General features: G+C 48.4%; 1 protein-coding gene across 2 annotated transcripts in view; it reads left to right on the forward strand.

Annotated features, from left to right (window-relative positions):
• The window catches only part of ARHGAP39 (Rho GTPase activating protein 39), a 423,196-nt gene that overhangs the window by 257,176 nt on the left and 142,043 nt on the right, over positions 1 to 23,977 (forward strand). For both annotated transcript variants that reach the window (XM_050940675.1, XM_050940676.1), the window contains exon 5: positions 10,156 to 10,717. In XM_050940675.1, coding sequence (XP_050796632.1) covers positions 10,156 to 10,717 — 562 coding nt within the window. The remainder of the gene's footprint in view (positions 1 to 10,155; positions 10,718 to 23,977) is intronic.

A 23,977-nucleotide genomic window follows, 5' to 3' on the forward strand; every position in this document is an offset into this window, starting at 1 on the left:
CTCAGGCTGGAGAGGCTAAAGTATGTACACTGGATGTTGGAAGGGCTTTAGCCTTTTATGTAGGCAGTCTCTAAAACTGTGTATTGCATCTGAAGAGAGGAATAAGGGTAAAGCTGTTTCTGTGCAAGTGCTGTCAAGAGGGTTGGATTTTGTGTTTTGTGTCAATCCTATAAATTGATGGGCTATGTCTTTTCCCCAGGGAGTTAAAACACATTCTGCTCGATTGAAGGCCGTCTCTATGGCGTTTTCTAGACACATTATTTGTAATCTAGATCTGAGGCAAAGCAATCTGCAGGCCTTATTTCATTAGGACTCTGTAGTCCCATCAGCCTGGACCGGAGCACTGCTTGTTAATCTAGCCCATGACTGGGAAAGGGCAGAGGACACTTGAAGGAGAAATGAAGGTTACTTACCTGTCACCGGAGTTCTTCGAGACGGACTCTCCGCCCACCTTTTCCCTCTACCACGGAGTCCTACTGACCAAAGGCCTAGGGCTCGCAAGCGAAGGAAGGCAGCTGCACTGCCCCATCCATTTTATACTCTTCCCTGGGATGCTTTGACGTTCTCTGAGGGGAGGGGCGAGGGAGGTGTGTGATGAGTACAACAGCTGCTCGCTAGAGTTGTCCCCATTCAGGCTGCACCCCAGGAGTGTGAATGTGCAGAGTTCATCTCAAAGATCCTTGGTTACAGGTGAGTAACCTTCATTGATATGGGTTGAGAATGGTGGCTGTACTGGTAGGAACTCCATCATCCCTCGTGTTCCGGGGAATATTCTGGGATCTGGAAGAATTCCCTTCCCACCCCCAGCCCTGGTACAGTATTGTACAATTAGAGGGATTATGGGGTGGGGGCAGCAGGATGTTTACACTTTCCTTTGTACTAGGATTCAGCATTGGCCTCTCAGGCAACATATGAGACTGGATGGCCCTTTTCTCCGTTCCAGGGACAATTCTTATGCTCTTGCTGATGACAGCTGAGTCTGCGCCCACCTTCATCTTGTGGCGACAATGTTGTTTCAGTAGGTTAGATTATGCTCTAATTTTCTCCCTCATGCAATCGCAGGATGTAAATCAGGCCAGGATCTGGCTTCCATTAAGCTGATGACAGCATGCTGCTGTTCTTTCCGGCAGCAGTAACATCATCTGTTATCCATCACTCTTAGTGCACTAGTTGGGGAGTACTTACATATTTTTGGATACACTCCCATCTCCCTCATCAGAGATAGTGAACAAGGAACACCCTTGTATTAGATGCCTCACCTGAGGCACACAGTTAGAGGCCAGCAGCCCTCCAGCACCCAGGAAGCACTGCCAGGTAGTATAAAGAATGGTTGCTTACCTTACTGTAACCATGGCTGTTTGAGTGTTTGTCCATATGGATTCTGCTTCTGGGGCACATACGTGCAGTCCCCCCACATGGAGCGCACACAGACCAGAAGTGGGATTCACATGGCATTATTCTGGGTGCAAACTCCTTGCCGAGAGGCTCCTGTTTCAGAATATCTCTAGGCCACAGGTCTGTGTAACACTAACAAACCCATGCTCTGAGAATTGGGGTGTTCTCAGGTGTAGCTAGAGGCAGAGGACTTGGCTACTATGCTCAGCTGGTTGCCCTCCATCCATCACTGTTTATCCTTTTTTCAGATCATTTATGAATATGTTGAATAGGACGGGGTCCAGTACAGACCCCTGGGGGACACCACTATTTACCTCTCTCCATTCTGAAAACTAACCATTTATTCCTACCTTTTGTTTCCTGTCTTTTAACCAGTTACGGATCCATGAGAGGACCTTCCCTCTTATTCCATGACTGCTTATTTTGCTTAAGAGCCTTTGGTGAGGGACCTTGTCAAAGGCTTTCTGAAAATCTAAATACACTATATCCACTGGATACCCCTTGTCCACATGCATGTTGACCCCCTCAAAGAATTCTAGTAGATTGGTGAAGCATGATTTCCCTTTACAAAAATCATGTTGACTCTTTCCCAACAAATTATGTTTATCTATGTGTTTGACAATTTTGTTCTTGGCTATAGTTTCAACCAGTTTGCCTGGTACTGAAGTCAGGTTTACCGGCATGTAATTGCCGGGGTCACCTCCTGAGCCCTTTTTAAAAATTGGTATCACATTAGCTATCCTCCAGTCATTTGGTACAGATGCTGATTTAACTTATAGGTTTCAGACTACAGTTAGTAGTCCTGTAGCTTCACATTTGAGTTCCTTCAGAACTCTTGGGTGAATCTCATCTGGTCCTGATGACTTACTACAGTTTAGTTTATCAATTTGTTCCAAAATCTCCTCTAATGACATCTCAATTTGGGACAGTTCCTCAGATTCATCACCTAAAAAGAATGGCTCAGGTGTGGGACTCTTCCTCACATCCTCAACCATGAAGACTGATGCAAAGAATTCATTTAGTTTCTCCGCAATGGTCTTATCATCCTTGAGTGCTCCTTTAGCATCTCGATCGTCCAGCGGCCGCACTGGTTATTTAGCTGGGTTCCTGCTTCTGATGTACTTACTTTTTTTATTTTATTTTTTTGCTATTACATTTGGAGTCTTTGTCTAGCTGTTCTTCAAATTCTTTTTTGGCCTTCTTAATTATATTTTTACACTTCACTTGTCAGAGTTTATGCTCCTTTCTGTTTTCCTCACTAGGATTTAACTTCCACTTTTAAAAGGATGTCTTTTTGCCTCTCACTGCTTCTTTTACTTTGTTGTTTTGCCATGGTGGCTCTTTTTTGGTTCTCTTACTGTGTTTTTTAATTTGGGGGATACATTTAAGTTGACCCTCTATTATGGTGTCTTTAAAAAGTTTCCACGCAGCTTGCAGGGATTTTATTTTTGGTGCTGTACCTTTTAATTTCTGTTTACCTAACCCCCTCATTTTTGTGTATTTCCCCTTTCTGAAATTAAATGCTACAGTGTTGGGCCGCTATGATGTTTTCCTCTGTCACAGGGATGTCAAATTAATTACATTATGGTCACTATTACCAAGCGGTCCAGCTATATTCACCTCTTGGACCTGATCTTGTGCTGCACTTAGAACTAAATCAAGAATTTCCTCTCCTCTTGTGAGTTCCAAGACCAGCTGCTCCAAGAAGCAGTTATTTAAGGTATCAAGAAACTTTATCTCTGTATCTCTTCCTGAGGTGACATGTGCCCAGTCAGTATGGGGAGAGTTGAAATCCCCCATTATTACTGAGTTTTTTATTTTTGTAGCTTCTCTAATCTCTTGGAGCATTTCACAGGCACTATCACCATCCTGGTCAGGTGGTCTGTAATATAGCCCTACTGTTATATTCTTATTATTCAAGCATGGAATTACTATCCATAGAGATTCTTTGGTACAGTTTGGTTCATTTAAGGTTATTACTTCATTTGATTCTACACTTTCTTTCACATGTAGCGCCACTCCCCCACCAGCATGACCTGTTCTGTCCTTCCAATAGATTTTGTACCCTGGTATTACTGAGTCCCATTGATTATCCTCATCCCACCAAGTTCCTGTGATGCCTATTATATCGATATCCTCATTTAACACGAGGCACTCTAGTTCACCCATTGGTATATAAGCATGTTAAAAACTTGTCACTTTGTAGCTATCTCCCATTACATGATGTAATTGAATCAGATTTTTTTTCATTTGACTGTTTCTCATCAGATCTGCATGTCCCCCACCCCAATCTGTCCCCTACCCAATCTCCCAACCCTCCTTGGATGCAGAAGACCCCTTAATGCAGCTGAACTGCGAGTGCCAGGCCAGGTGCTGGGATTCAGACCCACCTGCGTGCTGTAGAGCTCAGCTCCTTGGCACCTCTCTGTGCAGCACAGAGGAGGGGATTTTAAGACATGATGGGGGCAGGCCGGAAAAGTAATCATGGGGTCAGCCACTAGACGGATTCTCTGGCCCAAACCCTTGTGAAGAGGGCAAACAGGGCTCCAGCTGCTGCTATAGCCTGTGCCCCAGGGGCTGAGAAGAGGCTGCTCAGCTGTTCTGCACCAGACCTCCAGGTTGGCAGGGAATAGTCTTTCCCCCTACTTCCTCTTTTATCCCCTGTATAAAGCCGATGTGCTTGCACTTTCTGTGAGGGTTGCAGAAATTATCCGTAGCAAAGGGATACCCAGACAGCATCTGATGGGGACACTTCTGTTCGTGAGGTGCAAGTGGGACCAGTGTAGCGCCAGGATCAAATGTGATCCATCAAGTTCTACAGTGAATCAACTTGGTTTCATCCTTCATCTGAAAGGCAGAGGTTCAGCCTGTGGGGGCTGCAGATCCCAGCATGCAGTGAAGTCTTCTGCTCAGAGTAAACTTCCATTCTGATGAAGAAGCTGAATTGCATGCTGGGATCTGTAGCCTCTGTGGGCAAAACCTCCGTCTGTTTGGTTGTCTGCAGACTCAGGCTGCTGGCTGTGGTATCGTTGCTCTTGATTGGGCAAATCAGATTCAGTGGCATGATTTTGACCTTTCATTTTCATACGATATGCATGAGACTTAGCAGGTAAAATTTCAGGTCAGACAATTTTTGATTAGCAACTGACCAGACTTGTTGAGAATGGGACGTGTCTTTGGAAGCCCTGACTGTGCAGCTTGTTGCTAGAGAAAGTGATGATACAAGAGTATCAACCACAGCAGAAATGCAGCTGTGCCAGGGGATGGGTGTCCCTGAGTCTGCTGGCAGTTGGCTTGGCGATGGCCCTCAGTTCTCATACCACATTGCCTAAGTACCTGGGGACAATAATGATCATAGGATGAAATTAAAAGAAGGAGAACTTAATACTAATGCTCTGCCCATCTCCAGTGCCACTCATCCGTGGATCTCAAAGCACTTTTAGAGGCATGGAAGAGGCCTCCGTTGGTTGAGTACTATGTCCAGTTTTGGGCATGATGGCGAGAGTCCACAGGAGAGCAACAAAACTGATAAAAGGTTTAGAAACCCTGAGCAGTGAGGAAAGGTTGAAGGAATTGAGTGTGTTTACTCGAGAGCACAGGAGATGGAGGAGGGACATAAGTCTGTCACAAAGTGGACGGTGATCAATTTTCTTCATGTTCATTGAGGGTAGGCATGAAGGAATCATCTTAATTTGCAGCAAGGGAGATTTAGATTAGATATTAGGAAAATCTTTCCAACTCTAAGGATAGTTAAGCACTGGAACAGGTTATCTTGTTAGATTGTGAAATTCCCATCATTGGAGGTTTTTAAGAACAGGTTAAGAATATCTGCCATGGGTGTGGGGGGAGGTGAGATGGACTTGGCCCTGCCCCAGCATGAGGGGATGAACTAGATGGTTTCTTGAGTTCCCTTCCAGACCTACATTGCTATGATGAAGTCTTGCAACAGCCAGAGCAGCAGGAGAATGTTCGCCCCGTTAAACAGATGGGAAACAATAGCCCAGAGGCAAAGTCACTCTCCTAAAGTCAATGGTGAATCTGTGTTAGAGTGAGGAAGAGAACCGCTGCTCTCCTGATGCCTAGGCCACGGATTATCCTCCTGCCCTGGGAGTGAGCAGTAAGAGGACTTGCCGATGATGGGAGTGCACAGAGACAGTCTCCCAAGGAAAGTGGGGAAACCTTGTTACATGGGGCAGTTGAATCTTGTGTGGACAAACGGCTAGTAATGAGCAGTTGGCCAATCCTGCACAGGCAGGGAGATGGGGCCCAACATGTCTCCACTCTCTAAAATCTCTGGTTCACCTTATCCCTTGGACCTGTTGACCCTCCCTAGTTCACTCCTAGGAGTAAAAGAAATGTCGTTTTTATTTAAACCAACAATGGATCAGGCAGCAATTCAAACCCTCCATTCGTGCTCAATGCAGCAAGAGGGATCAAAGCCCTTACGAGTAGCTTTCTGGGTGGTTTTCTCACTACTTCCCCTGCACCCACCTGCTCTCATCTTCTTCCTGCTGCTTTTGTTTTCCCTGTTGCCTCTGCCCCTTTCCATCTCACTTTGGCTTGTCTTTGCCCTGTTCTCCGCATGCAGAGCACAGAAGAGGGAGGCCTCAGCAGCGATGAGATATTGCACTGGGCGGAGGCCCCAGGAGTAGCAGAGCAATATCGCCGTTCTTGATTTCACACCTGAGTGGGCCCCATTGGAAAACATGGCTGTGAAGTGACAAAGGAAGGACGTTGGATTCTTCCAAATCAATCAGAAGCAACAAATAGTCCTAGGCCTCTGTATCAATCTCAAGGCACATTTTCAAACTGGCAAAGATTCTGACCAAAAGAAATAAGCTTCACTGCACAGTGCTGGCTGTAAAATAGCCTTAAAGCCTTTCAGTGTTGCAGAGTCCATGTACTTAAAGGTCATTCAGCTGGGAATCCAGCTTTTGAAATACAGAGCCAGATTCATCCCTGGGGTAACTTTGGGTTAGGGGGAAGAGAGACTCAGCAGCTACCGTTTGTAACTGTTTGGACGGCCCTGTCTGCCCCTGGAGATGAGGGTCGTTCATGGATGCTCTTTGCGCAGCTTTGCGGAAGTCCATCCTGCCCATGGAAAGGCTCCCAGGCGTTGTGAGTCTATCCATGTGGCTCAGTCACGCAAGACTTGTAGGCAGGCCACCCACCTCAGCAGCAGTAAACCCGCGCTCCTGTAGGAGCATGTTGGACTTTCCTGTCTTGTTCAAAGACCTTCCTGCTGCTTGTGCAGTGAGGCTGTGCCACCAAATGCCCTGTGCAGAGAGGTCAGGTTGTGAATGAGGAAGTAACCGTAGCCTAGGACTTATGGACAGCTCTGAACTGGAGCTTCAGTCTGACAGCTAGATTTGCAGGTCCAGGATTGTGTTGTACAGCCCTCAGCAGGATGGGGCTCTGAACCCCGGGAGGCTTATGGGTGCACGACGTTCACATTCCCACCTCCCCGGATATCTAGCTTTTGCCAGAACACATTTATTTTGGGCTGTTGGGAGCTAGTGAGTATTTTCACACAGCTGCAGAATGTGTCTCAGATGAGATGTAAAAACCAAGGACCTGTTCACTTGTGGTTATTAAAGCTCCTACAGCCATTTTCACAAGAGCAGGAGTGTCAGCCTCAGCTTCTTGGCCAATCTGGAGCATTGCGTTCTGTCTACCTTCCATTTCTAGTGGAGATGGGATATTTTCATCACTTCCTGGTCTACCCTATGGTGTAGCACTGCTGTGCTTGGTTAAATAGCTGTCATTTCACCCCAGAGCTGGCTGCATTTCATTGCTGAGTGAAGCGTCGTGTGCAAAAAATAGTAATGAAAAGCTCACTGTGTAAACACACAATGGAGTTGTTAGCTGCATGTATAAAGATAACTGAACTGAGCCTGATGTTCATAAGCTGCCTTAATGCTTTTGTTCCAGTGTTCTCATTGGAACATGAATCCTGGGTTAAATTCTGTACCACTTTATAGCCTGTACAACTCATGGCCTGAGCAATCTTTGCAGCTTGTATTTTTCAGTCTCTCTGTTCTCTCCGTAATCACCCCCCAAGTCATTTTCTGTCAGGTTAGACAGCTTTGTATTAGTGCAGACTGTGACGGTGCACTTTATGTACTAAGGGCTTGTATATACAGGAAAGCTAGTGTGGTATAAGGTAAGGTGTGAATTTAAACCATGTAGTTATACTGGTGTGTAGAAAATCTTATTTGGATATAAAAGTGCCTTTTTTCAATCTGGCTTAGGTTGCATGAGTAAAAGTAGGCTAAACCAAAGAAAGGCTCTCTCACAGCAGAATAAGAGTGTCTACACTGAGGGTTATACTGGTATAGCTGTGCCATGCGGAGACGGGCTAAGGCAGTGACTTCCAAGGCTCTGCTGGGCACTGATGTGTTGCATACAGTGTGTAGAGTATGTATTTGGGGAGGAAGAATGATCTGATCTTGTGGTTAAGGAACAGGTCTGGGTTTTGCCACATGATGGTGGGCAAATCACTTCCCTTCTCCCTGCCTCAGCTTCCCCATCTGTAAAATGGGGATGACAGTTCCCTACAGGGACATTGTAAGGTTTAGTTTATTAATGTTTGTAAAGTGCTTTGAGGTCCTTAGAGGGAAGGCGCAAATGTGCAGTGCAGATCGATACTGACTATTATTAGAGTGTGCCCAGAGGGCAGTTATTGTATCTGGGAGAAAGCTTTGACATCAACGCTTCACAGAAAAAGCCTAGAACTTCATGTGCAAGTTCCTGGGACCCAGGCTTGGGAAGAACCTTTTTTGTGCCTCAAGACGTAACTGGGTCTGGAAGCCCTTCCAAAATACTGGACTCCCCGGGGGCCTAACGGGACCTAGCTCATGCTGCTTTCCTTTCCCAGGAGCTGCCTGCTGTAGTATTTGCTGTGGGTGGCACCTCAGTTTCTGATGCCTTCCCCATACTCCAAATCACATGCTTAGGAGTGGAGAACCTCACTTCCTCCCACAGGCACAACCCCCTTCCACGGCCTCTGGGAGGCCGGCATTAACCCCATAAATACATGCTGCATTCGGACATAATCCAGTGACTTTATCTGGGCAGGGGCGATATCTCAGTGAGCGCAAGGAGCCGTTCAGCAGCTCCTACATGGAGTCACACAGCAATAGCACAACATCCTGAGTCCTCAGTGCCTAAATACAGAGCACTGCTGTCGAGCCTGAGTAACAGTCCAGACTACCCCAGCTCCAGCGCCAGAACAGGGCTCCTCTGCCCCTGCAGGGATCACTGGTGCTTGGGAACAATGCCAGCTCTGAGTGGTGAGATCTGCTCTCTGCTGTGTTGCCTGGTGTCTGTCTGTGGTTTCCATGATGGGCAGGTCTCCTCTGCTGTGTCTGGACCACACCTCTCGTCTGGCTACCGCTATGCCCTGACCTGTTCAGTGTGCCGGTCCCCAACCCCCCAGGTCCAAGCTGCGTCTGGGTCTGCTCTGTGTGTTCACTGGCCAAGCTCGTGGTCCTCTTCCCACCATGAAGCCACGTCAGAGCCAGCCGTGGCCTGTAACCAATCCCCTGTTCCCACTTGGGTTGGGCTGAGCTCCTGCTGTCATTTGCTTCCAATGAGAGGGAGAACTCACGTGGGATTTCCTCCCAGCTCTTTAACCAACCGGGGTCTGGGGCACAGGGGCCAGGTCACCTCTCTGCCCACCCTGGAGGGTGAGGTGGAGGGCTGGTGCTTGTACACTGCTGCCACGGGCCTCGTCCATGAGGGGCTCCACAGCACAATTCAGAGAAAAGCCACAAACAAGTGTTCATGCAAGAGGCATTCTCAGTACTATAGCGAGCCCGTAGCAGGGCAGGACAGGGGACAAAATCCTCTGCAGAATAATGTCCAAAGCCTGCCTGTCTGTATGCAGGTTTTAAAGAACTAAATCTTTCCAGGCCACAGTCTGTTGGGTGAATAACCGCCTGCTTGTGCAGCATATTTCTCTTGAATGTGGCTATTTTCTGCCTAGTACAGAGCCAGCCCAATATTCAGCTTCTGAACGTCCAGAGGGAAAAATCGCATTCACACCTATTTGTATTCAACTCTGAATGCAAAGCACAACCCCAGTATAGACCCCAACAGTCCCTCCCCTCACAGGGCACATGGACATTTGAAGACTCGTGACCCTAAGAGTGTGGCTTGGTGGAGCATATTCTACTCAGCAGACTCTAGTTACAGGTGAGTGTCTTCCCTTTCCAGCTGTACATTGAGCTGGATAAACATGCACAGCCTGCCAGTGGTCTCAGATGGTGACTTGTAGATATCCCCCTTACATGGAGAGGCCACGGCAGGTAATGCAATCAGCCATTCCACTCTGCTTTCCGCACTTTGGGAAGCTCTCGGTGGAGTTACAGCCTGTACAGTCCCACTGGCTTCCTTTGACCATAGTTATAAGTAGGAGTGAGCACTAATGGCCCTAGTGATCGGTCGGGAGGGGGATGAATGGAGCAATGGCATCGGCTGATCAGTGGCTTCGCTCACCTGCTCTCCCAGTAGTAACTGATGCTATTGACTGGGGAAAGGTGACTGATGAAGTGTTTTACTTATTATACATGATTTTGTCTGTTAGCTTTACATCTTTATGAGGTTTAGGAATCCCTGTCCTAGGAGCGTTCACATCTTGGTGGGTGCATTGGGTGCCTGTTAATTCTGTAATCATTGATTTGCTGTTCACTGTATGTGAAGGATCTAAGTGGGTCAGTGCAGGTAGTAACAATGACTTGTCTGGCTATTGTTTCTCAGTCCGAGGATCTTGGTGCCTGTGCCCAGTTTGAGAGCAGCAGACAGAACAGAAATATGATGCCTAGTGCCAGCTGTGTCTTCCCTACCTTCACCCTACGAAAGCCCTCCTCGGAGACGGACATTGAGAACTGGGCCTCCAAGCACTTCAACAAGCACACCCAAGGGCTCTTCCGGAGGAAGGTCTCCATTGCCAACATGCTGGCCTGGAGCAGTGAGTCCATCAAGAAGCCCATGATCATGACCACCGACCGCAACGTCAAGAAGGAAGCCTGTGAGATATTTAAACTGATTCAAATGTACATGGGGGACCGGCGGGCCAAGGCGGATCAACTCAACGTGGCTTTGGAGATCGCCACCAAAGGCTGGAGCATGCAGGGTCTGAGGGATGAGCTATACATCCAGCTGTGCCGGCAGACCACTGAGAACTTCCGTTATGAGAGTCTGGCACGGGGCTGGGAGCTAATGGCTATTTGCCTGGCCTTCTTCCCGCCCACTCCCAAATTCCATTCCTACCTAGAAGGATATATTTACCGGCACATGGATCCGGTGAATGACACCAAAGGTAAGAGAGAGACTGCTGTCCCTAACGAACTTGCAACCCTTTTTCCTTTTGTACTGTGTGTTGTGTCCTCCCTGTGAGACAAGTGCAGCACTTGTAAATAACCGGCCAGCCGGAGAGGCTTAGTGAAAGCATCCGTAGGCTTTAGCACTGGCCTTTCATCCCTGGGACACTGTGAAATCCAGCATGAGATCCAGCATGAAATGAGCTCAGTAGCTTCAAATGACAAGTAATGGTTTCACCAAGCACCAGCTGGGCTCTTTTACACATGCACACATGCCACATGCACACACGTGTAACACGCAGATGTTTGGGTCTCTATTCATCTCTGCTCAGGGCCCACACGTCCTGTGCTGATTATCAGCGTGTATTTGTTTTAAGGAGAAATGTAAGTAGCCAGACCTACATTTTGCTTATCTCTAGTGATGAACATCTCATAGATTGCTGCTGTGTGATTTTTACTGATGTACGTGTCCTGTAGATTCGCTGACGCTGGCAGGGCACTCTGTCAGTAGGGAGTAGCCACGGTATCTCAATGGCCCATTTGATTATGGCAAAAAAAATGACTTTGTGAAGAAAAGGCTCCTCTGCACATTCGAAGTCAGATCTGCTGACTTCAGTAACAAAATTTGTTTTTTACTCCTGTTGGCCCTGCAGAGACAACCCACTGTGGGAAAGGGAGCTGGATTCTCTCCTGGCTTCTGCATCATCATCAGAATGATTAACTCCGTTCCAATAGCAGAATCTTAGTATCAATGATGATACAGAAGCTGGAGAGCAGCACCCAGCTTGACTCAGACATCAGGGGCAGGCTGTGGAGCTGGCAGTTGGAAAAACCAGTTCTCATAAATTTAGTACGTTTCATCTGGAGTCCGTGGAATATCTCACAAGGCCATTTGTAAGGGTCCCTTTTCAGAGCTGAACTGTACTTCAAAAGTTATAACTTCCTGTACCCCCTCCCCCCCACTGAACAAGTGACTATCTAGACATGCAAGCTTCACAATGGTAATCTCACTTTGGTTAGCACAGCATTAAACCTGAAGCTGCGTGCTGCTTGCTCTGGTTTGGAGCCATCAAAGCTATTAGGCCATTGACTTTACTGGGCGCAGGATTCAGGTCCTACATGGGAACGATGCGGTGGGATTGGCAGCATTTTGTTGTGGTCTCCCAATGGGTGTGCACAAACATTTAGTCTGAGCCTGCTTTTTCATGGGAGCAAATCCTTACAGTGCTCTTGAACTGATGCAGTTTGCAGGGATGGGACGGTGTAAAGATGTCCATGTGCTCTTCGCAGGAGTGAGGGAAAAGCTTGCACCACCCAGTCTGATTTTGTGCAGTGTCTGTCATGCCAACTGTCTCCCAAAGTGCACATGCTTCGCGGTGGGAAATACACCAAGCCAGCTCCTCCTTGCTTTGCACTGCCTCACTGCTGTGACTTTCCTGTACACTTGCGTTAGGCAAGGCTGGAGAGGATCACTCAGGTGTAGGGGCTTACAGCCGAGCAGGGAAAAGGGCAGGACTGGAGAAAAGAGACTATGGTTGGGGCACATTGATCCTGGGCTGCATTTTCAGCGCTCTGTGACCATTGGAACCCTGTGTAAGTTACCAGCCTGGATATTGCTCTGTCACTCAGTGCGTTGGGGGAAAGCCATGCACAAAGCAATGCCAGGATCAGGGGAGTGTGAAGGAGAGCATTTCACACCCCACCTTCTGACCTGGAGAGCCCGATGCAGGACGCAGAAGAGAGGGTTTCAGGTGAGCTTTGAACACAGAAAGAACAGTGATAAGATACAGGAGAAGGCTCACAGCCCAGGGCTAGCCAGGGCGCAGGGAGAAATCAGAGAAATGTTGCCACTAGATGGGCTAAGAAGAGGCTGCCACTCATGGAAGGTTTGTAAATGTCCCTAGATTAGGCAGAGGGCATTTTGTACTGGATCTGGAAGTGAGTGGGGAGCAGTGGAGGCAAAAAAACCTAACTGGCTTCAAAACTGAGCTTGATAAGTTTACGGAGGGGATAGTGTGATGGGACTGCCTACAATGGCACAGGGCCCATCGGCAACTGCCAGTAGCAAAACCCCCCCAGCTGCTGGAGCTGGGACACTAGATGGGAAGGGCTCTGAGTTACTACACAGAATTCTTTCCCAGGTGTCTGGCTGGCAGGTCGTGCCCACATGCTCAGGGTCTAACTGATTGCCATATTCGGGGTCAGGAAGGAATTTTCCCCTGGGGTCGGATTGGCAGAGACCGGGCAGGGGGAGGGAGGGGGTTTCACCTTCTTCTGCAGCATGAGACACAGGTCACTTGCGAGTTAAAACCAGTGTAAATGGTGGATTCTCTGTAACTTGAAGTCTTCAAACCAGGATTTGAGGACTTCAGTAGCTCAGCCAGAGGTTAGGGGTCTATTCCAGGAGTGGGTGGGTGAGGGTCTGTGGCTGCAATGTGCCAGTGGTCAGAGTAGATGATCATGCTGGTCCCTTCTGATGTTAACGTCTATGAGTCTGTGACTGGAATGGAGCTAAGGATGGCCTTCTCTTGTCTACACAGCAACTACACATCTGCAGCCAGCCCGTGGCAGCTGACTAGAGCTTGGGCTGTGGGGCAGCTTCACTATCTGGACTTGGGCTAGAGCCTGGGCTCTAGGACCCAGTGAGGTGGGAGGGTGGTGTCCCAGAGCTTGGGCTCTAGTCTGAGTCCTGAAGTTTACACAGCAATGAAGCAGCCCTGCAGCCTGAGCCAAATCAGCTGGCACGGGCCAGCTGTGGGTTCTTCTTTGCTGTGTAGACGTACCCTCTGTGCCTGTGAGCTGCATTCTGCGTGTGCTGGCGTTCAGGCCATCAAGAGGGCGAGGAGAAAGTTAGACCTCAGCACATCCCGTCTTTCTCTCCAGGCTCTGCTGGTGAGTTGGAAAGAGGAGCAGCTGCGTCTTTAGAAGCTGCCCCTCTGCAAGTTCTATTTCAGCTCTGTCCCATTAAGAGTCATTTCCCTATAAATATCATCTGCAATATGGCAACCCCTGAATCATCTGCTTTCCACCCCCTTGCTGTCCAGCACTGCAGTTAAAGCTGGTAATTGGTTACTCTAGACACTATTAACGTAAGGCTTTTATTTTCAGTCATGAAGCAGTAAACCATATATTAACTCCTGATCGGGGCAAGCCACGGCTAAAGCTCTAGCTGGCAACCATTCAGGAGAAAATTATTTTTTTAACGAGGTGTGAAAATGCATTAAACTGTTTCCTTTTCCATTACCTTATAATAACTCACCAGGAGTCCCTGAGATGACAACACTACAAAATCAGAGAGAGAACAAAGGTGCCGACACCCTTCCTGGCAGGCTGGAGCTGCAGACAGTCATTAAAATAAGCCACATCCCAGCCTCAGGAGTGAAGAACCCTCTCTGTCCCTTCAGCTCCCATCCAGCATGCGCTGCCCCCGGGGACAAACATTGCTCTGCTTGTTTGACCTGGACTCTTGAACAAATGCCTTAAATCTGGCTTCATCAACAGCATAATGTGTGGTTTGGTTGCTTCTCTTCACTACAGTTCTGCACTGGAGCCTACTGCCTGTTGTAGCCCCTGCTGGCAAATCAAACCAAGGCTGGTGAACAACCCTCTGTTTTCCCTGCACACTAGCACTTCGCTCATCTTGACAGCAGCTGCTTAAGGGCTTAGTGTGGCAGAAGCACAGATACCAACACACATGTATACAAGTTTGTCAATTATACAAAGCCTGGTTCCTCCTCCTCCATGGCCTTCCCAAGTCACAGCTGTCCAGGCGCCCCATTCATCTCCTGATCTGGTTCAAAATCCTCCCTCCCCAACTTCTTAAAAAAGGCTCGACTTAGGGTAAACTGCAGTAATCAGCTCTGCTGGCAGCTCCCTGCTGGGCCCCTGGCTGCTTCACAGACTCCCAGGCTCCTGGCAGGCTGCCCCCCAGGCTCCCAGGCTGCCCCCCCACCACTGGGAGCAGGGTCCAGCCGCCCAGGCTTCTCGCCCTGACTCCCAGCCAGGAGCGGGGGCCAATTGCTCAGCTCTCCAGGGAGTGGGGGCAGCTGGGCTCTGGCTACCCAGCTTTCTTGTCAGTTTCATGGCTCCTGCATTGACAAGACGGCCAGCAGTCGACGTAAGGAACACAGTGTCTACAGGGACACTGCATCACCCTAACTACACCCGCATAAGCCCTGCACCTCTCCTGGAGGTGGAGTTATGTCCGTGTAGTAGGACACTTACGTCAGCAGGAGCAAGGCTGTAGTGCCATAGATCGACATAAGCTGCCTTATGGTGTAGAGCAGGCCTCAGTCCAAGCAACGTTACCATCATAGTGTGTCTCTTCCTTCCAAATCCCGCTCAAAATCTGTTGTGCAAGTGCCTTCTCCTGTGCATCTCCTGCTGCCTAGACCAGCCTTTCTGTATCTCTCCATCCATTTCAAATCACAGCTGAAAACCTCTTTTGTCCTTGTCTCTCTCTCTTAGCTTCTCTCTGCCTTAAATTATGTACAGCAAGACCCCTTCAATCAAGCTGGAACATCACAACATGGGTCTTGTGTTCTCCAAAGGCTGCATATGTGAATTAAAGATCTATTGAATCTGTCTGATCTAGTGGCTTTTCTGGTCCCCATCATCATCAACAATACTTGAGCATGGCCTCCACATACTTAGAAGTAGATACAGCAATAACCGTTTCTCCCTTCTCAGCCTGTGGGAGAACTCGCTGCATTAATAGTTTAGCGTTTGTGGAAGAGTGTGTGTGTTGTGTTTGCTAAGAACTTACTAAGGGAAGATGAAATCTAAGCGATGAGGTTGTTTAGATTTAGTTCTGAGTGTGATGAGGCCTGTCATCTCAGCTCATGTGGCACTGAGTTCCACAGTCTAGATCTTACTCCTGGTAAGGTTTGGTCTCATGCAATCACAATCTGTAAGTGTCTACACGAGGAGAAGATTTCTGATAGTAAATGGCTCCTTAATCTTTGCATACAGAGTCACAAGATGCAATGGCTGGAAGTTAAAGCTAGACAAACTCAGGCTGGAAATAAGGCAAACATTTTTAACAGAGACGGTAATTAACCATTGAAACAATTTACGTGATAGTCTCCATCTCTTGGAGCTTCTAAATCAAGATTGAGTGTTTCTAAAAAGTATGCTCTAGTTCAATCATAAAATCTGGGTTTGATGCAGCAATCCCTGGGTGAGGTTCTGTGGCCTGTGCTATGCAGGAGGTCAGATTAGGTGATCCCAGTGGTTCCTTTTGGCCTGAACATCCATGAAACTCTGAGCCTGCCCCACAGGTTGACTGTTTCCTGGGTCCAGTGGAACATAGTTATGGTGGAGGAGGGGAGGTGATCTCTCAGGTAGCTGGGGTCATTTCCACAGAGAATTTTGAATATCAGGACAGGGACCTTGTATTGGGCTGTATTCAGAAGGCAGCCAGTGCAGTGAGCAGAGCCCCACGGGGCTGTGTTCATGGCTCCAGGTGCTGCTATCACACAGGCCGATGCATTTTGTACTTCATGGAGCTTTTCCAGGGCACGGGGCTTCATTCTTACATCTTGCTTACAGTAAGCGAACCTGGCAGCCGTGCATGGCCAGCTCTGAGTCTGCTACAAGCCGGCATACACTTCTGGCAAGTTGCAAATGGAAACTGGGAGTCCTTTGCTGCCATGACTCTTTGGGCACCCAGAGAAGATGCCCAAAGACCAAAAGGCTACAGATTGATTTAATGTGCAGAGAGAGGCCCTGGATAGCGGAGAGGTTACAGGGAAGGCAAGTTCTTGAAAGTGCTTCTCTCTTCCTACCAATATCACTTGGTCTTGCCTGGGTCCGACTGCTCTGTGCCCGCAGTGATGCTCTGAGTTGGACACACAAGCTGGGAGATGGTGCTGGCTACACTCGATGTAGGGGAGCAGCAGAGCTGGGTCTTGTCTGTGTCCTGTTGGGTCTTCAGCCCTTGTCAGCTCTCTAGAGATGCTGAATAACGTGGGGGTTCTTGGGTTTGGGAGATGGAGGAGCAATTCTCCATAACAACCTCTTGGGTTTGCTTGGAGAGGAGGGGCCTGAGCCACTTTGGGGTATTTCTGGTCACCCCGGCAACCTCTCGAGGGCCGGATGGGAGTATCTGGTGATCAGTGGTATTAGGTGCAGCAGAAGGGTCCAGCAAGATGATGTGGATGGACTTGTCATCTCTTTGGGCACAAGGAGGCTATCCCCTAGAGCAGGGGTGGGCAAACTTTTTGGCTGGAGGGCCACATCGGGGTTGCTAAATGGTATGGAAGACTGGGTTGGGAAAGCTGTGCCTCCCCAAACAGCCTGGCCCCTGTCCCCTATTGGCCCTCTCCCACTTCCTGCCCCCTGGCTGCCCCCCTCAGAACCCCTGACCCATCCAACACACACACACACACACACACACACACACACTGCTCCTTGTCCCCTGAAAACCATCTCCTGGGACCCCCTGCCCATGACTGCCCCCGGGACTCCGCCCCCATCCAACCCCTTCTCCCTGTCCCCTAACTGCCCCCTCCTGGGACCCTCCCCAGTCCCTTTCAGAATGTGGCCCTGCGAACATGGGCGGAGGGCTCAGGAGTAGCAGGGGCAGCCACACAGCCGGAGAGAAGCGGCAGTTTCCCCTTCAAAGCGCCACTTCTCTCCGCCCAGTGCTCCTCCTGAGTCCTGCGGCCGTATTCCCTGTACTCCCGCCACCCGCGCCGCCTGCCTGCTCCCCTGCCGCCGCAGTGCAGCCCCTTCCCCCTCACAGTGGGTGTGCCGGTGCTGAGCTTCCCAAGGGCCTGGCCCTGGGGCCCCCTGTTGTTGGGGGGGGCATGCCAGGGCACCCTGTGTTCACCCCTTAGCTGCGCCACCCGGCCAGAGCCACCCACGCTGCCCATGGCGAGCTGAGGCTGTAGGGGAGGGGCTTGGGGCTGAGGGACCAGGCAGGAGGGACCCGCCGGCCGGATGTGGCCCGTGGGCTGCAGTTTGCCCACCTCTGCCCTAGAGCCACAAGTGCTGTCTGTCCTTCTGGTGGGTTGAAAGGGACCCAGGATAATGGCAGCTACCAGGTGGTGTTGGAGACTGGTTTTGAAGCTAGGTACTGGACACTGGTTTGCGAGGCCTTGAAGACACGGGTTGCTGCCACCGGCTCCAGTTTTATACAGGTTAATTGTGGCCCTTGGGCCCCAGGCAAATTGCCAGAATAGGCCTCGTTTAGGCAAAGCTTGGGCACCCTCTGTGTGGTCCCTGTATCCTGTGTTTGTATAGTGGGAGGTGGGTTGCTTTCCAGCTCTGCCTCTTCGGGCTGGCGTGCATGCAGCAGTGTAGCGGGGCGGCTCCCCCGCTCCTAAAATCGAAGGGGTTAAAAGCAGCCCTGGAGAGGGCTGTGGCTGGGGACAGCTGACGCGGGAAGCAGCCGCGGCTGGGCCACGCCCCAATCAGACCCCAACTGGCTTGTATAACAGGCGAGGTGGGGATAGGGAGTGGGGGTTCCCTGGGGAGGGGAGACCCTGAGACTGAGGGGTGTACTGCTAGGGGGCAGCAGCCCAGATAATGAGGCACTGGAGTCCAGGGAGGGACACTGGCCTGCAGAGCGCTCTCTGGAGGCTGGTGAGCTAATTCCCAGGACACCAGCAGACTCGCCGGCGCGGCGCCTGCCACAAGCAGCTTGCATTTTATCGTTGGTTTCATCATCAGTTCTGAGGCGGCACAGTTTAGTGCAGTTGCCTGTTTTCGATAATGCAGAGTAGCCGTCCAACCAAGCCAGATAGGTCCCCATGCACCTACGCAGCTTGGAACACTATTAAAGCTCAAACAGGCTTTCAAGTGGCTGTCTTCTGCCATCTCCCCCAGTGCCTTTGCCTGTGAACTGCCAACCTGCAAAGGGATATGATGGCAAAAAAGGCCCATGTAATCTTGTGACTGTACGTGCAAAGACCTCAAGTCCTGGAGCAGGGAGGGGCTAACCCCACTGCACCTGGCTGGGGGAGCCTGAACCAGTAATGCTGGGTTTCATTCTGGGCATCTCATTGTTGGAAAGATATTGGCAAAGTGGAGGGAGCTCGGAGAAGAGCAACAAAAATGCTGCCCGTGTAGAAGGAGCTGGATTTAAAGAGCGATCAACGTGGAACTTGGCTGAGTGGTGACTAACGGAAGGGACCAGAATGGGCTCCAAATACTAGTGAGGCATAAGCACCAGGGACTTGCTGGTATGTGGGGGCCAGGGATGTGGGGAGCAAAGATTAGAAGGGGGAAGTGGGAGGATAATGTTTTGGGAAAACTACCTGACCATGAAGCTCATTGGTTCTGGGATCATCGTCCCAAAGAAGTAAAACTAGTGTCTCAAAGCCTCGGCAAGAACAACCCTACCCTGCTTCTCAGGATGGGACCAGGTGGCACCTAAAAGCAGGTGTCCTCCCTCCGCTTCCCTGCGAGCAGGAGTCGTGGGGAGCAGAGAGAGCAGTGCTCAGACGCTGCAATGATGAGGGCAGGATGGGGACCTGATTAGAATTGAGAGATCCGTGCTGAATGCCGTGCAATGAGTTGTCCTGGTAGGACGTGTGAAAAAGCCGTCAGCATTACTTGGTGGTGGGTGTGCTAGTGATCGGGGTCCACTCTGAAACAGCTTGACTAGTGCTGCTAGCAGAGCCTCCTGGAGCCAGCTGCCAAACAGCTGGAGTGCAGAGCATCTGAGGACAAAGCAGCTTGGGCAGAGACCATCACTGCGGCATTGTTCCTGCAAAGTTACAGCCTCTCTTTCTGCAGAGACAAACCCCTTCCCTTGTTTGCCTGTTCTCCTGGAGTTCACACGTGGGTGGCAGGCAGTGGAGCGCTGGGCTGGACACAGAGGGCTTCTTGTTCTCGTTAGATTCAGTTCCTTACCAAGACGAACCCATGGAGGGTAGGGTGAGATCATGTTCTCTGGCCTTGTGGCTGCTGCTTGTTGTGGTGGCACTTCTACGGCCTGGATTTCTGCGTGGGTGAGAGCGTGTATGACAGGTGCTCTGTGCTGCTTCGCCCTGGGCTCTGAGCACGGACAGGGAGAATAGCAGCCAGTGTGCAAACTCCAGAATGAGTGAGTGCAGCCCCTCTCACCCCCTCCCTGAGAGCTGCAATGACGCCGACTCTTCGGGAAGTTGCAGATTTGTTACTGTACCTCTCGATCAGTATTGTACCCATTAAATCATCCTGCCAGCAACCTGCTGGCTTCCACTCACTGAGTCGCCAGAACTGTGTGTGTGCGTGTTCTCTGGTATCTGCAGCCCTCCAAAGCTTTCCCCAGCGAGAGCCATGTGGGCATTTGCTGGGGGCCCAATGGCTGCACCAGGGCACATCACAGCCACCCTTTTCTTTAATGCAGAGCTGTGGCTTGTGGGTACTAAAGGTCTCAATATCCAGTGCTCCATTTTGATCCAAGATGGGTCAGTACCTGCTGGGACCTGCTCTCTCTGGCGGCAGTGTCAGGCTGAACTGTAGATTTGACACAGGGGCCATGCTGTTGTATCTTGGTTCCTCTGTCTCCCCTTGTTGTTTTAAATCCTATTTCAAACCCTCACCTGCTCTCTCCCCTTAATGTTGCTGCGGATGATTTGACTTGTCTCTTCCTTTTCCTGAGGCTCACTGCAGTTCTGGGTCAGGGACCCCCAACTGGTGGCTGTGTGATTTTTATTGCTATGCCCTTCTACGCCGGACTCCCGTGCTTCATATCAACGGCACTAGATAAATCGCAGTGTCACGCTAGAGACCGACTGTCTTGCTGCTGATGTGACATTCCGAACCCCTGTCAGTATGACTGAAGGGAAGATAAGCGGATAAGCAATGACTTGTATATTGTACTGGCACCCTGGGAGGGGCTTGTCTTCCTCCCCCTCTGACTCTAGACTTCTGTCAGGCGTTTGCGTTGGTACCTCACAACATTTTGATTACAAATCTAGAATGATATAAAATGAACGTGGTGCACATAACATGGATTGAAAGCTGGCTAAACAGTTAGGTCTCAAAATGAAATTGTAAACGGGGAATCCTCATCAAGCAGGTGTGTTTCTAGTTTCTAATTAGCCTCAGGTGGGGGAAGCTGTTCTGTCCATTAACTCCTTTGTGGCTCTTGCTGTGTAGGGTTTATACAACCCCCTCACCATGCCCCAATCCTGCAAGCCCAGCAGCTGCAGAGCTCCCCCTGACCCGAGCTCTCCAGGGCCTGGCCCCTGGGCTGTAAACAGACTGAAAATGAAGGTAGTTTTTGATAGTCATCCCATCGCCCTGTCTCCCTTAGCCACCCTATAGCCAAGCTCACAGTACATAGGGAGTGATCAGAGCATGGGATTAGGAGTGAAGAGACCTGTATTCTATTGCTGACTCTGCACCTAACTTTATGTGCAAACGCAGTATAGTCCTGTCCAGTAATATATATAACACGTGCTTCAAAAGGGCCAGTTTCTCAAAGCTAAAAACAATCATGAGCAAAATTGAATGGGAGCTAAATAAAAACATAAAAATGTGAAGGACGCTGGAGTACTGTTTAAGAATGCATTACTAGGCACCCCAAAACCCACAATTCTGCAATCACTTAAAAGTTTTGTTGGTTAGAACCCTTCTCCCCAAACGTCCTGGTTAACAGGGTCATGAAAGTAGCAAATAAAAAATTTTTAAATAGAAAAATGGAGAAGTTGATTGCAATGAAAACAAATTGGCATTTAGGAAATGCAGATAATTGATAAGACAAGCTAAAGAAATCAGTGAACAATCTATAGCTACCAAGGTTAAGGACAATAAGAGGGAACTCTTTAAAAATATCAGGAACCAACAGCAACCTTCCATTAGCACAGCTCCACTACTAGATGATGATAGTAAAATTATCAATCAAGATGCTGAAAAGGCAGAAAATAATCAATAAATATTTCTGTATTTGAAAGGAAGCCGACTGATGTACTCATATCTTATATTGATAAGGAAATATTTTCTATGCTTTAAATAGGGAGGATATGAAACAGCAGCTATTAACATTTTTAAATCAGCAGGACCAAGGTTATTAAGAGTTGGCTGAGGAGCTCTCTGAACCACTAACGTTGATTTTTAACAAATTTTGGTACACTGGAGAGATTCGAGAGGACTGGAAAAGATAATCCTGATCCCTGGCAAAATCTTGAAAAGGCTGACACGAGGCACAGTCAGTAAGGAATTAAGGAATGATAGCATAATTAATGCCAACCAATATGGTTTTACAGAAAATAGATCATATCAAACAAACTTGACACTTTTGGTGCGAGTACCAGTCTGATTAATAAAGGTATCTGTGTTGATGTAGCCTTCTGTAAGGCATTCAAGTTAGTCCCATGTGACATTCTGATTTTATAAAAAGTAGCATTATATAAAATCAGTGTAGCCCATATTAAATGGATTGGGAACTGGCTAACAGAGATCTCAACTAGTGATTGTAATGAGAAATCATCATCCTATGGGGGTGATCTGTTCTTGGCCCACTACTATCAATGTCTTCATCAGTGACCTGAAAGAGAGTATAAAATCTTTGCTGATAAAGCTTGCAGGTGACACACAAATGTGTAAAGTGGAAAATAATGATGGGGACAGGTCAGTTATACAGAGTGAGCTGGATCATTTGGCAAGGTGAGCTCATTTGAACATGAGTTTTATCACAACCAAATGCAAAGACATGTAGGAAAAAAGGTTAGGTCATGCTTATAAGTGGGTTTTGCAGAATTTCATTTTTATTTATCATTTCAGCAGATAATATCAATGTTTATTTTTAAGCATTTTTCCCATTTTTAATCTATTCTAAATTTTCACAGTTGTGGGGAATTGTGGAGAGTTGGACAATAATTATTTAATGACAGTAGATTTTGAGATTCAAAAACTTAAAGCTTTATTACCATTAAAAACATTGTCAAAATCGCATTAAAATATACAGAGTAAATATAGTTAAATAAAACTCTACGTTCTTAAACAGTATTTTTCTCATGCTGCCTATCTGTAAATTTCAGTTATCATCAATGGAAATATTTGTGTGTGTGTGTGTATGGTGCAACTGATGTTTAGTGATATTTACCTATAAAAATCTAATCCTCCTAAGTTTACTCCTAGGAGGGGAGACAGTGTCCTGGAGCGATGTGACACTGAAAAGGATTTAGGAGAAAAGGTAGATAACCAGTTGAACATGAGATCCCAGTGTGAGGCTGTGTCTAAGAGGGCACATGTAATCCTTAGATTTAGAAGCAGGGGGATATTGAATAGGAATAGGGAGTTGGTATTACCTCTATATATGGCATTAGTGAGACCATTACTGGAATAATGTGTCCAGTTCTGGAGTCCACACTACAAGAAAGATTTGAGATCTGGAAAATCTGCCTTATAGTGAGAGACTAAAGAAGCTCAGTCTAGTTAGTTAGTCTTTTCCAAGAGAAAAGAGTAAGAGATGCCTTGATCATGGTCTGAAAACACCTGCCCGGAGAAGAGATTTCTGACAGTAGATGGCTCTTTAATCTAGCAGAAAAAGCTGAATCAGATCCAATGGTTAAAAGCTGAAGCTAGACAGATGTAGGCTAGAAATAAAGCACAAATTTTTAACAGTGAAGGTGATTAACCATTGGAACAACTTACTCTGGGGCGAGGTGGATTCTCCGTCACTTGACGTCTTTAAATCAAGACCAGTTGGTTTTCTAAAAGTTGGGCTGTCACTCAGAGTTATGGGCTCGAGGCAGACATTGCTGGGTGAGGTTCTCTGGCCTGTGTTATGCAGGAGGTCAGACTAGATGATCGTAATACAGTTCCTTCCGGCCTTAAAATCTTTGTGTTTTCTCACCTGTAAAATGGGGGTAATGATATGGAGCTAGGTCACAGGGGAGCCAAGAGATGAAGAGTTTGCGGAGCATTTTGCTGGAAGGTGCTATAGATACACCAAGTACTGTACTGTGCATAACGTATTCTCGTAAAGCAGCCCCTTGGGCCTGTTGTTCGTTCTAGTTTCTCTTTCCTGACCTCCCTCCAGTTTACAGGCACCTCTTTGGCAGTGACATGCTATTCTGGTGCTAAACGGAGGATTCTGGGTGCTGAATCACTAGAGCCAACAGATAAGGACTCTCCTCTCCCTTGCTTCCTGTCCTGACACCTCTGCGCAATACCAGAGAGACAGGCTTGGACCAGAAGGGGCAATATGGGATGTCTGTAACTATCCCCAAATTATTGCGTCTAAGCCTAGGGAGCATTTAATTGCTCTTTCACTAGAAATGTTCCTTGCCATCATGATTGCAGCCATTAATTAAACAAGA

This window comes from Gopherus flavomarginatus, chromosome 2, assembly GCF_025201925.1.
Source record: "Gopherus flavomarginatus isolate rGopFla2 chromosome 2, rGopFla2.mat.asm, whole genome shotgun sequence".
In the NCBI taxonomy this organism is placed as follows: Eukaryota; Metazoa; Chordata; order Testudines; family Testudinidae; genus Gopherus; species Gopherus flavomarginatus.